Source organism: Pogona vitticeps, chromosome 1 (genome assembly GCF_051106095.1).
Source record: "Pogona vitticeps strain Pit_001003342236 chromosome 1, PviZW2.1, whole genome shotgun sequence".
Lineage (NCBI taxonomy): Eukaryota > Metazoa > Chordata > Lepidosauria > Squamata > Agamidae > Pogona > Pogona vitticeps.
The window spans coordinates 155,023,112-155,040,367 of record NC_135783.1 but is presented as its reverse complement, the minus strand read 5'-3'; the positions used below and the strand labels follow the sequence as shown (position 1 = coordinate 155,040,367).

At 41.4% G+C, this 17,256-nt stretch overlaps 1 protein-coding gene across 3 annotated transcripts in view; it reads right to left on the bottom strand.

Moving 5' to 3' along the window:
* The window catches only part of MACROD2 (mono-ADP ribosylhydrolase 2), a 1,236,456-nt gene that overhangs the window by 107,333 nt on the left and 1,111,867 nt on the right, over positions 1-17,256 (bottom strand). For all 3 annotated transcript variants that reach the window (XM_073003448.2, XM_073003446.2, XM_073003438.2), the window contains exons 12-13: positions 14,477-14,539; positions 9,817-9,882 (exon numbers count right to left, since the gene is read on the bottom strand). In XM_073003448.2, coding sequence (XP_072859549.1) covers positions 9,817-9,882; positions 14,477-14,539 — 129 coding nt within the window. The remainder of the gene's footprint in view (positions 1-9,816; positions 9,883-14,476; positions 14,540-17,256) is intronic.

Sequence of the window (17,256 nt, the reverse complement as noted above, 5' to 3'; positions counted from 1 at the left end):
AGTGTCTCTCTCTAGCTTTGTGGTCATACCATGTTTTCTGTCTGACCTTCTGAGCTTGCAGGTTTTCTGCTGCCAGCTCTAGATTTCTCCTTAGGTCATTCATCAAGGTGTCTATGTAAGTCACAACGTCTTGTGGGTCATCCTGGGTGATCTGCTCCCAATTTTGTTTGATCAAATCAAGGGGCCCTTTCACCCTTCTCCCAAATAAAAGTTCAAATGGACTGAACCCGGTACTGGCTTGTGGCACTGATCGATAAGCAAACAAAAGGGATTGCAGCTTCTGGTCCCAATTGTTTGGATTCTCTGCCAAGTAAGCCCTAATCATGCGCATTAGAGTCCCATTGAACTTCTCAGTTAACCCATTACTTTCAGGATGATAAGCAGTGGTTTCCTTGTGCTTAATTCCACAGATTTGCCATAAGCGTTTCATGAGCTTTGATGTGAACGATGCTCCCAAATCTGTGATTATCTCTGAGGCAAATCCCATCCTGGACATATACCCCACCAAAGCATCGGCCACTGTGTTAGTTTCAATGTTAGTCAAGGGTATGGCTTCAGGATACCTTGTGGCATGGTCCACAATTGTTAGAATGAACCTGTTCCCCCTCTTTGTGGCCTTGGGCAAAGGTCCCACTATATCCACCCCTATGCATTTGAACGGAGTGTCAATCACAGGCAAAGGGCACAACTTTGCTTTGGTCCGGTCGCGGTTATTCCCCTGCCTTTGACACACATCACATTGTTTACAGAACTCCCTGATCTGCTTCCCTATGTCAGGCCAGTAGAAATTCTGCGTGATTCTCTGCTGTGTTTTGTTCACCCCTAAGTGTGCAGCAAACATGTCAGAGTGACCCCTTTGTAAGATCATGGGGCGATACTTTTCAGGTACCACCAGCTGACTTCTGATCCCATCTCCCCCTTTTGAGATATTCCTCAGGGTTTCTCTATATAAAATCCCCTTTTTCTCCAGAAATCTCACTGGGGTTTCAGGTGTTAGCTGGGCGTCAGTCACCTGTTCAAAACACTTTTGGAGAGTGGCGTCTGCCTTTTGCTCCTGTCCAAATCTGCTGTCTGTGGTTAAGGTTTCCACCACAGCTTCTGAACTCCCCTCTGCTTCCGTCTCTGGCTCATCATTACCCCCCTGAACTGTCCCCGTGGTGGCTTGTGAGCGTGTAATCACTAGCACCCGTTTCACATGTTCAGCCAGGTCATTTCCCACGAGCACGGCTGCTGGCAGAGTCGATGAAATCGCTAGCCGCCAAGCTCCCCTCCAGCCTTGAAAGTTGACAGGTACCTCTGCTACTGGCAGAGAGATTACCTGCCCCTCAATCCCTGCCACCTTCATGCTCTCATTTGGGATTATAAACTCCCTAGGAATAATATCTGGATGGCACAGGGTTACCTGGGAACAAGTGTCCCGCAGCCCCCTATACTGACGGTCAAGTATTCCTACGTCCACTCCTGCTGTCTCAAACAACTGAGAATCTGTTTTTATCAGCAAGCAGCGCTTTACCTCCACAAGAGGACCATTTTCCTCAGCCTGATCAGCAGCGGTAGCTGTTCCAGACTGAGTAGCCATGGCAACAGGCTCCCTCAGTGACACTGAGCCTTGCTCTTTCTGGACACAGAACACAGCTTTTGGCTTGGTCCCACTAGAATTCTGAGGCACCATTCCTTTTAGCTGCTTTAATTTCTCACACTCTGAGATTAGATGACCCTTTCCCTGACAGAAATAACATTTTCTGGTGTATTTTGATTCTCTCTCATCTTGTTTTGGTTTTCCCTCCAAAATCTGAGGTCTTTGTTTCATGTCTGAGGGCTTCCCTTCACCATGGGCCCCTCCCCCTTGCTGGCTTTTCCCTGGTCCCTGAGAGTACTTGCTGTAGGTTTCTTTGGGTTTACCTACAGATTTCCCCTCACCCAAGGGCTTTCTTATTTGGGAAATAAAATCTGCGATCTCTGCGGCTGCTGCCACAGATTTCGGTTTCCTTTCCCTCACCTGGAATTTCAATTCCCCATGCAGGACTGAATAGAACTGTTCCAGTGCTATCAAGTCTTTAAGCTGCTCATAGGTCTCTGTCCCTTCCTGCGATAGCCATTTCTCAAGCAGCCTCACCAATTGGGCCCCCACTTGGGTAAAAGTCTGTTCTGGCTTCTTGGTGAGGGACCTGAATCTTTGTCTCAGCTGCTCTGCATTTATCCCATGTCTGGCAAACACCAGTTTTTTAAACTCTGCAAAATCTTTCATCAGTTCCTCAGGCATCTCGGCATAAACCTCAGCCAGGCTACCACTGATTAAAGACCGCATGATGGTCATCTTCTCAGTTTCCCTCACTGAGAAGTCCACAAACGCTCTTTCCACTAAGGAAAAGAACACCTCAGGACAATCTCCCTTGTGGTACACAGGGAATTTCTTCAGGTCAGCCTTAGACAGTTGGCCTCCCTCAGAATCCCTATTATTATTATTGTTCTGGTTCATCAGTTCCAGTTTTCTTAATTCAAACGCCATTTTCTCTCTCTGCAATTCCAATTCAATTCTCTGTATTTCAAATTGCCGCTGTTTCTCTCTTTCCCTTTCCTCCATTTTTTCTCTCTCTAACCTTTCCTCCACTTCAAATTGCCTCATCCTCAGTTCATGCTGTTGGGCTATGAGCAATTTTCTAAGTTCTGGGTTCTGCTCTCCTGTGCTGTCACCCTGCACTGAGCCAAATTCATCCTCAGAACCTTGGTCAATCTGGGGGTCTTTCACTTCACTCATGTCTGCTACTTGGCTTCGAGTCAAGGGCATAATCCCCCCTCAGAACAGGCTGCTTTAAAAAGTCAAGCCTCAAAATAAAACGACCACTTTTTTCCTTCTTGCCTCAGAACCAGCTCTCCCTAGAGATTGCTGCTGTTCTTCAGCACTAACTTGCAACAGTATCGAGTCAGAGCCTACCCCCCTCTGCTGGGCCTCTCAGCTGGCAAGCTAGATCACTGTTACTACGCAGTTTTGCCTCAGCTTTTTCCCGCCAAAACTAGGCTACCTCAGAGCACCCTAATCTAAGTCTCCCCAGTTGGCATGTTCTTCTACTAGCGCACCTCCCCGTGAGGTACACCTAGAAGATTACCTACGCGCCTCAGACTGTCCCTGACTAGACCCCCCTTGCTCTGGGCACACTTGCCAAGGCTTTGCTGGACCGCTGGACAACTGGACCAGTCGTATCCCACACGCTGGACACCAATCAATGTGACAAACCCAGACCTACTGGGATCTGCCACACGTTAACTAAGCTGCCACCAACCATTCCCTATAAGAAGTCACCCAGACCAGGGATGGATTTTTAAACAATAAAAAGAATAAGGTTTATTTAAAATACACACAGGGAAAATAAACAATCAGGTGAATAGGATAAAGTAACGTGGCTTATTTTCACTCATACAAGCATACAGTTTGGTTCACACAGAACCCTTAACTTGAAGCACAGACCCTGAACCTATCAGTTCTGGCTAACCAACAGACACCTGAACCTATCAGGTTGGTACTCTGACACACAGTAGTACCCTGTCTGACACACAGACTCCCACAACAGCTTCTTCTTCCCAGCTGCTGCTTCGTCACATCCCAGTGCCTCTCAGCATCTCTCAGTATGTCACCACACAGGCTTCACATTTATATACAGTACAGCCCCTCCTCCTGATGTCCCGCCTTCCACTCCCCATAGGATGGAACTTTCCCTCCAAACCCATGACAGACAGGTAACATCAATATTTCTCTCTATGGCTTTATCTTCCTAGAAAGCTCACAGAAAATGTGATGTAATTTCTTTGACTTTTTGTGGTGGGTTTTTTTTTTCTGGAAGTAATGCTAAACTGCATAGGATTCTTGCAAATCCTGTGAAGAATGACAACTTTCCCACACAGGATTCACCCAAAAGGGGATATCAAGCTAAAAATGTGACTGGCGTATCATTTTCACAGGAAACCAGAAAATTTAACTGTTGTCTTGGTATGGTCTTCAGGTGAATGAGACATTTTTGAATATTGAATTTGTCTAGGAGTGTGATATTTTGAATATCACACTCCTAGACAAAATTCACAGGGAAACCTAGGGATCACAAATTCATGGGGCTTTACAAACCCTGTCCTACTACACCATTTCTGTGCTGGAGACCTCTGTTTGCTTGCTTTTAGAGGGGCATAGTAGTTTCCACAGCCAAAAAGATAATTTGTGTGTTAAAGTAAGTTAAGCCTGCACTAGTTTTGCTGGAAAATGGGCTAGGACAGGGTTATCTAAAAGGTTAGCTTCTCCACTATAAAGCTGACCATGCATTATAGTCTTCAGAAGAGGCTCTCCTCCATCCTGTCAACATCTGAGGTGGCTTACTGATGGGGACCATATTCCGCAGCTCCCATCCTAGGCAGTCTTCTTGTTTAAACAGAGCTTTGGTAATTATAGACTGATGTTATGAAAGAAAACAACGAGCACAATATCTTTATCAGGATTGACCAAAAAAGTCACAAAAATAAGGAGACTCTTGGAGACCAACAAAGAGGACAAAAGGATGTTGATAATTATGAAAACTTGTTCCATTGTTGGCAAGTTGGCAAGCTTTAAAAAAGAAGAAATTAGACAAACAGATAAAAATAAAATATAATTTTACACAGAAAACTAAAGGTCCTAACAGCATAAATATTTAAACATAGTAAGCATGTGCAAAAGAAAGAGTGAGAAAAGAGTAAGGTAACAAAGAAAAAGATTACTACCATAATAAAGGAGAAAAGATAAATGGCTGCACTATTTCTTCAAAATCATAGCTCCAAAAATATATAAACACAGACCACCTCTTGGCAAACTAATCAATGTGATGTTTAAGACAATTCTACAATGGTATCATCTATTTTTGCATTTGGATTCCAAAAATAAATTAACCTCATTAATAATGCAACGTACCATATTTTATCAACCATTCTGCAAAGCTTGATGAGGTCATCCAAGAATCTGCTATAGATATTTGTGATCCTGATAAGAGATTAAGAACTAGTTCTAAGATCAGCACTTCGTATGTCCCCATTTGAATGGTCCAGCAAAGTATTTTAAGGGTTCAGGTACAGTTTATGTCAGAGATCAATGAAACTGGTCTGTTGCAAGGAAAATTAACTGGGTGGTCCCCAAGTAAAGGAATGAAGGAAAACAGACAGACAAGGAAAGGAAAGGAAGCACATTTTCAACTCTTCCTGAATTCTCTCTACTTCCCACATTGTGTAACAACTTAATGAAGAGTCTCAAGAACTCAACATTTTGGTAGCTCCCTTTCCTTCCCTCTCTCCCTCTCTCCCTTTCTTTCTTACATTTCGTGGCCAACAGAGGTATTATCATATTAATCAGTCTGGTTGGCATATTACTAGATGATCAAAGTCATGATTTATGTTGTTGTTATTACTCAAAAACTCTATCCCTCCTTTTGGATGAATCCTGTGCAGGAAAGACTAGATAGATGCTCACAGCTCACAACTTGATATACAATTTACTTATGACACTGAATAAATACAGCAGCTGAAATCTTGTTTCGTAGTATAATACGTTGCACTTATTATACTTATTATAGGTCCACTGAACCTCCTTAAGTTACATTGAATCAAAAGGGCAAAACTTTAGCTGTGACCTACTCCGCTAAGCAACAGGACTTCAGCCAATTAATTACTAACATTTCAACAACTGGTTTGGTGTATACGCAAGAATATGCAACAGAAGTTGTGTGATAATATTCCAGAAAAGGAAATATTGAAATGCAAATGGCCCAAAAACTTAAGATGTTTTTGTCTCTTCTACAACTTATTTGGTCCTATTACAGTATTGTGCTACTGCTGCTTTTAAAAACGCAATCAATCAACACTTAACAAACCAAATACAGACCAGCCTGTATTTTTGGTCTGTTTTGAATAGATGCTGTATAAGAACTGGGCTTCCCTTGGAGCAAAGCAAAGACAATAATCTGGCCCTCCAAATGCTGTTTGATTTCATCTCCTTATCCTCTCACCCCATTGGCTAGGGCTGATGGGAAATGCAGTCTAGCAAACACCCAAAGAACCCCATGTCTCTTATGTCTATCACAAACAGTTCACTTGAAGATGTGCCTGCTGGGGAAGGGCTTGGGTTGGCTGGGAAAATTTACAAGGCTTCTGGGGTCTTGCCATGAAAAGACAGGTGAGATAATTCTCATAAATTGCATTCCATCAACTCAGTTCTGACTTATAGCAACTCTTTCCAGGGTTTTTTAGGTAGAGAATGCTCAGAAGTTGCTTGTCATTCTCTTCTAGGGATGCCCTGGGAATTTGCAGCTTGTCCAAGGCTACACAGGCTGGTTCTTCTCCCAGGAGGCAATGTGGGGAATCAAAATTGCTCTGCAGCCAAACAGATACCTAACTCACTCAGTGGGTAGCAAAGATGGGCCAAAAATTTTAAAAAGTGTACCCACCATCCTATAACACAGTAACAGAGCATATTGTAGCAGGGGGCAATCCATGGACGGAGGGAAGTCAAATGCTCCAGATTTCATGGACAGTATTCTTTGTATTCTTGAAGGCTTTCACGGCTGGGATCCAATGGTTGTTGTGGGTATTCTGGGCTGTTTGGCTATGTTCTTAAGGTTTTTCTTCCTAACATTTCGCCACTCTCTGTGGCCAGCATCTTCAGAGGACAGGAGTCAGAACACTGTCTGTGCTCTGGTGCCGTTTGTGGGGTAGTTGAGTATTTATAGCTGTGGGATCAGCTCAAAAGCTGATCTAAACAAATATTTCCATTTGAAATATGGAAACCCAAGACTATACATTCTCTGATAATAACTGTCGCATCCACCCAGTGTCCTTTGTTTATTTTCCCTTAAACACAAGTCCACCCTCTGGATGCGTTTCCTCACTTCACGCTGCCACCAGGTATTATTCCCTCAATACCAAATAGATAGATCTTAGACACGTGCTCCCAATACAACATATTTATTTATATTATAGTTGTTATGTAAATCACAGGAGTAAATCACAGGTGTTTAGGATTATTCATTAAATATCATTTGATTTTACTTGGGTTTGTAGATGCTTTTATTCACTTTTACAATATTCATTGATTATCTATTTATTCTCTATACTTCTGAACTCTTTCCTATTCTCTCTAGCATTCCAGCTTTCCAATCTTTGTCTTCTTTCTCAATTCAATCTCCTCTCTCTCTTCAATTCCCTATCTCCAACCTCTTTTTTCCAACTCTCCTCTCTCACTGTCTAACTGGGTTTTTTTTTGTTCCGCCCCTCCTGTCCTCTCATAGGCTCCTGCCCTTGAGCTCCCCATGATGAACAGGCGTGACGTGGGGGTTCCGCCACACAAACATTATCAAAATCTGTACATAATACACCAAATTTCTATTTTGCTTTATTATTCTTTCTTTAAAGAACCACACCCTAAACAAATAATAACGTGGCCTGCATTGAAGATGCACAATGCTTCAAGATGCAATACAGCAAGACAAACTGGTGAACGCATCTATCTCTTTAACAGTAAACAATGAGCCAAGTGCTGCTTAACCTCTGGGGTTCTTTGTTTATCTCCCCACCTGCACCAACTAAGAGGCAAAATGAGATCTCCTTTAAATTCTATTTTATAATTTTAAAAAACCCAAAAGACCAAAGATAGTACTGGATTGCTAAGCAGTGATTCAAAGAACAATGGGTGTTCATGCACTATGCTTTCCTTGTTGACTCTTCTGAAGTGGAAATTGTACCAATGAAAGTAGAGACTGGAATGCTCTATAATGCAGAATTCATCTACAAAGTTTCTTCTTTCTTTCTTTCTTTCTTTCTTTCTTTCTTTCTTTCTTTCTTTCTTTCTTTCTTTCTTTCTTTCTTTCTTTCTTGTTTGGTGTGATGCATACAAAGAATAGAAACAATTATATGTGTACAGTTGAGGCATCAACCTTTCTGACTTTCATCTCCAGCTGCTCCTTTTACAGGTGAATTCTGAGTTTACCTCAGGAAATAAGATACAGCAGGGGAAATCCAGTAATACATCACCACTAGAATAGGCCCATTGAGTCAGTGAGGATTTGGTGAGTTCCATTGATTCAGTTGGCCTGAGTGTGACTTACTACTGATTTTCAGTCATTATAATATAAATTCTTGAGCTAACTACCTTTACCCTGCTTTCATCATGCTGTGGTGGCAGAAGAGACTGTCCTTTCATTGGGCAGCCAAATGTGGTGAAGAAGACGAAAGGATAAGAACATGTTTTATTGTAGAGCATGCAGCATTAATCTGGGTCACGTGGAGGTGGATAAAGTCTATACTAGTACGCTGGATAGTCAAAGCTGGGCCCTAGAAGCAACCAAAGATACTGAGCTTTTCTCTGGATCTGTGTAAACTGCAAAGTCCACTCCAGGTTGCAAGATGCCATCAAGTTTGAATTTCTTCGTAGCTAATTTGTTTCGAAGCTAATGGCATTCTTTCTGGAGGGGGAAGATGATCCAAGAAGAAGGGAGACTAGGATGTCGAACTACATGGTCTGTTGAACTCTATGGTTTGAAATCATCCTAAAGTTTCTATATCAACTTTGGTAATTGCTTAGACTACAAGCAAATAAAGACATGGGAGCTTGTGTTTCCGAAGTTCCATAAAGAAAACACAGGATCAGGTGGGACAGACCAGCTAAAACTAAAGCACCACAAGATTAATTTTGTGCCTTGGACTTCACTTCTAACATTAAGAACAGTGCTGTAAATGAGTTTATGACTGGACATCTCATAAATAGGCCATATCATGATAAGGGGAGCTTGTGTCAAGAAGAACAAGCTCTATTAATACTTTAAAACAGCCTTTCAGGAACTGAATCGAAGAAACTCACCGCTCCCACAGAACAAATAGAAGGACAGCTTTTAAAATATACAACACTAAATCTTTTAAAATAAATAATTTACTATATGGTGATCATTATGTTAGCTCAGTGAAAAAGAAAGAGGAAGCAATAGAATTATCTGTTAGTCTCACGTGGAGAAGCCTGTGCACATAAAAGACAGGAGGATTTCTGCTTTGAATTAACCACAGCTACAATTTTTCAAATCTTGTTTCCCACCCATCTCTGACATACCCAGAAGAATTCAAAGAAAGGGTAAGCAATTAATGGTGTGATAGTATATGAGTATCAGAAGCAGTATGACTCTGTGTCTCACTCCACACTGAAAACCAAACAACCCAACAGGGTAAAACACAGCTGGAAACATTTAAATTAGGTAGACTCTCTTTCTTTGTTTTCTAAGCTTGTTGTCATTTGTAACCCCCCCACCTCCTGTGACTTCTCAATATTTAATCACAGACTAAATGATCAGAGTGCCCAGCACAGTTTGCAGAAAACAAATACGACTCTTCTTTTATCAGCTCTGTCTTTATTCTCCAACTTTGCATGAGGCTTTTATAGCCATCTCCTTTTCTTTTCTCCTCCTTTTCTTTTCTTTCCATGTAAGTCCTCCATGGAGGCAGACAAAATTTTTGTGCCAGAACATTCCACCCTCACATCTGCATCAGAATTTTCTAAGACCCCAAAGATATAATTTTTAATAGGAAATCTATAATGATAATAAGTTGGAAAGGCATGGTATCATTCCCCACCGGCACCACTACGATGTCAAATACTTCATTAAAAAGATTTTCAAAAAGACATTCCAGAACTGTTTATCTGACATCTGGCCTTTAAAGCCTGAGTTCGGGTTTTCCTCAGCTTAACAAAAAACATTGCTCTATAAAATCCCCTTTGGGGATTTGGGCTCCCCCCCCCAAATAAACTAGTTTTGTGATCTGTACCTTTTTCCAAGCATAGGGTCTCGCTTCCATCTGTTGAGTTGTCTGTAACTGTAGGCATTGCCTCATCTGTGTTTTTAAAGAGAGAAATTACATTTATTAGGATATAATTTGAGTTTAGCAATGATCATAAACTGTTACACCTGCTCACAGATGTACCACTTACTCATGTCATGATTAGCTTTTGGCCTTTGTTAATTTTTCAATGGTACACTGAGCTGCGTGAGAGTTTACATAACATCAGTTCCAATGTAGATACAAATGAGTGAAACACTCAGGGGGGAATTATTCTAATTAATGGAATTTGTACTCTTTTGTTTAATTTGATTTCCTTTTTAATTTTATTCCTTTTTATATTTTGCACAAAAAACCCCAAAACAAACAGAAAAGGGGAAAAACATTAAAAATTCTTGCTCTTTAATATTTACTTATTCTAAGTAGGTACAGTCATGGGGATAAGGATGGTGAGAGTAATTACTCTTATAATTCTTGATTATATTTTGGAGAACAGAGAAGCATTCCCTAATTTGAGGATGAGAGCATGTTCATTCTGATGTTGATGAGTTCCCATCTTTCTTACAAAAGCAATGTATCTGGGGACATTATTTAATGGGAGTACACCTTGAGAGAAACAAGTCTGTGGTGTTTGTCCTTTCTATGACCAGTCCTGGAAGAAAGGTGGCATATTAAATAAATAAATAAGTAAACAGATAGATACACAGATCTATTATTGATTTAGTTTGTAGCCTCTGGGGATATTCCTGTGAAAGGGGAAAATAACATCAGGGGAATGGGAAGTCACACTTGACTGACACTGATCACACAAGGGAAATGTTTTCTACTTCTTCCAATATTTTCCATACTTCTGCTGTACTGAATCGTGGTCACATGGCTTATATCCCAGGATGAATGTCCCAAGAGCTTTTAGCAGCACCAGTTTATTTCCTCCTGTATGAATCATTATGGCTAGCCACACCATGGTACTGTTTTTTTTTCTACTGCTAAAAGGCGCAGTTTAGCCCCTTGATTTATATATATCATTGATATATGAGAACCAAGGCTTCCTCTAAGGTGCATGATTGTGTGAGCGTGCTTGACTCTGTCCCTCCCTCCCCTGGACAGCTTTCCTCCTTCCCTGTGCACCCACAGCAATTGTTTCTAGGGCATTTTATTCTGGTCGCACCCCATGCAGGTTGGGGGGGACTCGCACACGGGGGGGGAACACTGATCGGGAAGGAGGTTCTGTTTAGGAAAGTGTCCTCTGTTGCAAATGCATTGTACACAGTAGACGTAGATCCCTTCCAGCTCTGCAGTTCTAAGATGATTACTAAGATGATATCTACATTGAGGAAATTCTACTATTTTGAATGGGGCTTCATCCAAGATAAGTGTATACACAATTGGAGTCTGCCTTCTAAATTTTGTTTGGCTCTAACTGCTGTTACAGTAGAACCCTCATATTTGTGGGATCAATATCCACAGTTTCACTTATCCATGGTTTGTCACAGCCTCATATGCAATATAGAAGAGTTACCCTCTTGTGGTCTTTTTCCTGCCCCCTTGTATGCTGTATATTGGGTTCCCTCATAGCCATAGTTTCAGGTATCCATGGAAGATTGTGGAACCCACCCCCTGCAGATATGTGGGTCCTACTGTATTTTTAAACAGCCATGCTCACCAGCAAGTGTCATGACAACGCTTTGCACAATAGATGAGTTATTTGTAATCCACAGCAATGACAGATTTTTTTCATGGTGGCATCCATTTTCAGTATGCTCATTCCTGTCGGATGTATGCCTGATACCATTTGATTCTTCTTGATGTCAAGTTAATACCTTTTTGATTTGTCCAGGCATTCTAAATTGAAGGTCACCTTTTTTGGTTGACAGGTTTATACCTCTCATTTTTACTCTGTTGATGTTTGATTTTATGCAGTTTATATTAGGCTAAATTCAGAGCTCCCACTGTACCCACAGAACAGCTTCTGTGACTGCGAGCAGGAAAGGAACAATCTCCCAACCTCCTTGAAGGTATGTTGTGATCTGTATATATTAAAATTACATAAATAATGTAATCCTCTTCTTGTAGCCCCAGTTTGCCAGGGGGGAAAAGGTAGGTTTCATGGTTCACAAAGCATTCTCTGATATACTAATAAGCTATTAGATAACAACTGGGCTGCTCAGGGACTGAATAGGTGGGTCACTTACTCACACACAAACAAACTGGTAATAAGCCAAGTTTGGCTACTATCCTAAATGAAATCACCATAATCAGCAGCTGACATTTTAGAGTCCTTTTTGTTCACTGGATAAACCAGTGGAACCTGCCTCCAGATTTAAGGTATACAATGCTACAAACTATGCTTGGCAAGCCAAGGAAATATGGCAGACAAAAGTGGTACCTAAAATTACCTTACCCATGTAAATGTAGATTTACAGGTAGTCAGGCATCCCCACATGGAGGGAAAATTTAGCAGGAGGAAGAAGCACAACCTGCAAACTTCATAAAGACGTTCCACGTGGGCAAACCCACATGAAATGAGATTTCCTGGTTTTAAAATATTCTAAATCATTCCAGATTATTCATGTTTTTTTAAAATATTTTTATAATTTACAACACACCTCACAATCTTCTCGTATATAGCAGGATAGAAATAGTTTGAGAGGCAGTGTGGTGCAGTGGATCCTAGGGGACAGGAGACCTGAGTTCAGATCCCTATTCAGTCAAGGATACTCATAGAGAGGTGGCAATGGTGAACTATGCCTTCAGTTTCTCACACACTACAGAAACCCCGTCAGGTTTGCCATATGTTGGGAGAGAGAGAGAGAGAGAGGCAGGCAGGCAGGCAGTGGAAGGGAGGTCTTCCAGTACAATCCTTGGTTTTTCCTCCTGCCTTTTAAGAGCTGGATGTAAAGTTCACAGGGAGAAAGGTCACAATAACACCAACTCCAGTCATTAAAGGTCTGGCCTTGTTCTATGGAACACTTAGAGTCAGAGCAGTGTTTCTCAGGCCTGATTTTAATGTTCAGTTTGACAGTAAAATCTATATAATGTGATTTTTAGCTGTCGCTTTGTGTGCTTTTGTAAACCTCACCTGCTGAGCCCTGAGTCTTAAAAGGTCCCAGAAACAAAACTTCAGGGATTTAGAAAAGGTCAGATTCCACCACATGGGGTCTATTTGGAAAGGGGGGGGATTGTCATCACCAGTGTAAAAATAACACCTATCTGTAATGCTGCAACAACCTACCCTTATAAAAATGAGCCTGGATATGCAGGAATGAGGAACAGGGTTCTTGCCGCAAGTTTTTATACAAGTCCCAATGAAAACTGAATGCCTGACTGCACATGTGCAGACGCTTGCTAAGCAGGCACAAAGGAGTCATTATTAAAAAGGGGTGGGTGGGTGGATAAAGGCAGCTTAAATCTGAAAGCATCAAGAGAACATGGCAGCTGCGAATAAACAGCTGAATAATCGGAGTCTGCGGGATTCTATGGCAGCATGGTAATAGTGCCATGTGTACAGTGCTTCTCCTGCAGACCAGAACAAGAGGGAAGGAGGGGAAAGGATTGTGCTGTAGCCTGTAACATAAATTCAGCTCTTTAGAAACAGCCACAATGCAGTATATGCCAACCGAATGACTCAGTAATGTAGGCTGGATAGCTTAGCGGCTCTGCTCTAGTGCATTGAGTGATTGGGCCTCTCCTGCTGCAGCTTCGAAGTCTTAGGAAAAGCTTTCGGCACTGATAGAAAAGTTTCCACTAAAAGACAGGTTGTGCTCCTTGAATTAAATATGTCCAAGCCACAGAAGAGACCCAGAGCTCTGGTTAAGTGGGTCAGACAGGACAGAGAGCACGCTCTTTGAAAGCACATGGAGAATAACGCAGCATGTAGTGCAGCATATTAAAGTATAAAGACCTTCATACCAATTTGTACTTATTTTGATTAGCTTTGTTCGGCTGAGCCACTGTTTTTGCTGAGAGCACAGAGGGGCCCCTCCCCCAGTGGCTCAAGAGCAGAGGAAAGTGGAAAATGGAAGCCATGCTGAACACACATGACAGGGTTCGCTTTAAAAAATATTCTCTCTCTTTTAAAGTGAAATTCAGGATGCATAAGCACATTTTATTCAAGCTACTCCTTTCTGATCTTTGGCACTTATTTTCAAGCTCAGGACTGTTGTACACTGACTCTTTCTGAATCACCGGTAATCCAATTTTTAAACCACTGGGCTCAAAAATAATGATTTAGAAGGTAAGTGCATGATGCAAGTGTTTCACAGTCCAGGTTTATTGAAGGCAAAGGGGGCCCTTCCTCTTTTTAAGCTTATGTTCGCCACATTCCTTTCTTCCTTTGATGTGCAAACCTTACACTACAGTGCTGTAAACATCTTCTATTTAAAGGGTTTATCAGATCTATTCCACCTTAAGAAGTGAACGCGCTGGCAGTTGCTAACAGGAAAGACTGCATTCCTGAGCTGGAAGGAATACATTCATTCATAATGAATAGCACTCTGGTCTCCAATGGGAGAACTGCACAAGCCCTGACTTAATCCGGGGAAAATGTACAAACGTTTGCAGTCAATAGCATTGACTAGGATTATTGTTCACCAAGGTAGAGAAAGCCTGGGCGACAGAATCCTTTAACAGAACTCAACAGAACACAAACCTCCTTCTTTACTCTGAGTTTCCAGCTCACCAGCACTTCGCTCTGCTTCAGTATCATTGTCACCTAGAAACAACAACAAGAAAAAAAAGTTATGCAGTATGCCTTATTTGCTCAACAGACAGCACAGGCCTATAATAAAGGAAGCTAGAAAAGTAGAGATGGGTCAGAAAAAGAAAAATTCACAAGCCAATGGTTGGATCTGGACTTAATCTTGACTAGAGTACAAATGAAAATCTAGTGACAACAATTTGACACAATTCAGCTACGACTAACCCAAAGACCCCTTCATTTCAGCAGATCTACTCTCCATACAACCAGTTCTGGTTTTGATCCAGCCATATTTAGAATTCACTTTCCCAACAGGGTGGCAGATAGAAGGTTGTCAAAGGCCAAAATCCTGTTGCATAAATTACACCAGCATAGGGGAAATGATGACACCATCAGGGAGAGACTGCTGCTACTTAAAGAGGTCCTGCTTCAACCCTGGGTCTATTTGACTTAAATGTGATAATTCTCATCATCTACCGTGTTTCCCCGAAAATAAGACAGGGTCTTATATTAATTTTCACTACAAAAATGCATTATGGCTTATTTTCAGGGGATGTTTTATTTTTTTCATGTACAACAATCTACATTTATTCAAATATCGTTATGTCATCTTCTTCTGGTTGTTGCACAATGGTGGAGGGCGGGGTTTCACTTAACTGGGGCTTATTTTGGGGATAGGGTTTATATTACGAGCATCCTGAAAAATCATACTAGGGCTTATTTTCAGGTTAGGTCTTATTTTCAGGGAAACAGGGTATTTTAGATAAAATTACTCTTAATCTCAGATAAACTATTAAAGCAATAAAATGTATATAAGACAAGACATTTTGCACATGTGTTTTATTTCTGTTAACTTGGATCCAACTGCCTGCCCATCCTCCCACAAATGTATAAGGAGAAGGAACCTCCATTCATGATTCAGAAATATTGTGGATTTCACCCAACTGAAAGCTTCCCTCTCCAGGGTGCCTTGCAGAGCCTCCTGATGATCAGAATTTACAGCAGAGCTGCCCCTGGATTAGGAACCAACACCCCCCCCAAAAAAATAACAACAATTTCATACTACTTTGGATCCAAGCTGTTCTTTTTCTGAGCCCCCCCCCATCAGAATGGCTCAGTCTAGAAATTGCCTTAATATAGCTACATTTTGAAACATGAAAAACTCATTAAAATCAGGGTTACATAGCATGCAGGAATCCTGGATAAAGCTGTCAACATTTTCACCTCACAGCTGAACCCTTCAAAATGCTCAACACATTATAAAAAAAATGCATGACAAACGACTTGAAGGCTGTGTGAGGCGGAAAGACAAAATGCAGCAACATAGCTAAGTTCTACCCACTGGGTCATCCTCTCTGGCTTTCACTGACATTCATTTCCCTGCTTCCTGAGGTACCAGAAAATAAGAGCAACGCTTCGGCCTGAAGATGCTAAATGCAGAGAAAGCATCCGCCTACAAAAATCAAATCATGAATGATAACAGGTAACGTTGGGTTTTTTTTCTCACCAGTTCAGAAACTTTTGTGATAAAGGCACTCAGAACCACCACAGAGTTCAGCTGTTTAAACAACACTGCCAAGTTGTGTGTGTAAAAGAGGGAGAGAGGGAGGGAGGGAGAGCGCAAGAAAGATAGAGACTGAGAGTAAGTTCACAGGAAGAATCAAGCTTAAAGAAAATTGTTGGAAACATACTTAGAAAATGATCCAAGCAAAACTCATGTGCAGATGTATATCAGCTGACCCTGCAAAAGGTCTGTTACCGATCAACATCAATCTTTCTCTCAAGCTGCTGTGATTCTATCTCCAACTCTGCTCCGTTTTCAGTGTTACTCATCAAATATCTCCTCTTTCTAACACAGTTACATACTACTGTTGTTTTTGGGGGGAGGGAGGAAGAGGAAGAAGGAGAAAGGAAAGAAGGAACACTGAACACGAGGTGAATACTGTACATCTCATAAAGGTTCTCTTTTTTAAAAAAAATTCATTCGCTAGCAATCATTCAGTAAAATGGGTTTCCTTGCTCTTTTTGCTTGTTTGCAGGCTATGTTTTCGTACAACCAGCAGGTGGAGCTGATGTAGAGGCATTTATTTTCCTGCTAAACTACAGATCCTGCTGTTGTGATCTTTTCTTCTCAGAGATCAGCACTGGGGGCAGGATTCTCAACTGGTATAAATCAGTGTCCCAGCATCACATTCAGCAAAGCCATGCTGGAGTTCAGCACCTTTCCCTGCCTTCTAATATCCCGTACTGATTTCAGCTGACCTAAATGGATGGCTGATTTCTTAGTACTTCAGTGGGCTTCCAGGTTGTTGTTTTTTAATTAGATTACATGGATGATTACAAGTCTTTGATAAAAGTCTGTACCTTTCACAGACTCTCACTGGTCTTGCAGAGAAAATGTGTACAACTTAAAGAGTAAAGCCACACAAATATTTTGTCTTTATAAATAGCCTTACATATAACATCCGTTTCCAAAATGCACTTTATATTGTGCCTCAGTGTGTGCTTTTCAGCAGTAATGCTTTATTACTAGATGACTCTCTCTGCCTAGATGTCGAGCTAGATAAACCCATCGGCAAAGCATCTACCATGTTCTCTAGAGTCACAAAGAGAGTATGGCTCAATAAGAAGCTGATGACACATACGAAAATCCAGGTCTATAGAGCCTGTGTCCTAAGCACATTCCTGTACTGCAGTGAGTCCTGGACCCTTTGTGCACGGCAGGAGAGGAA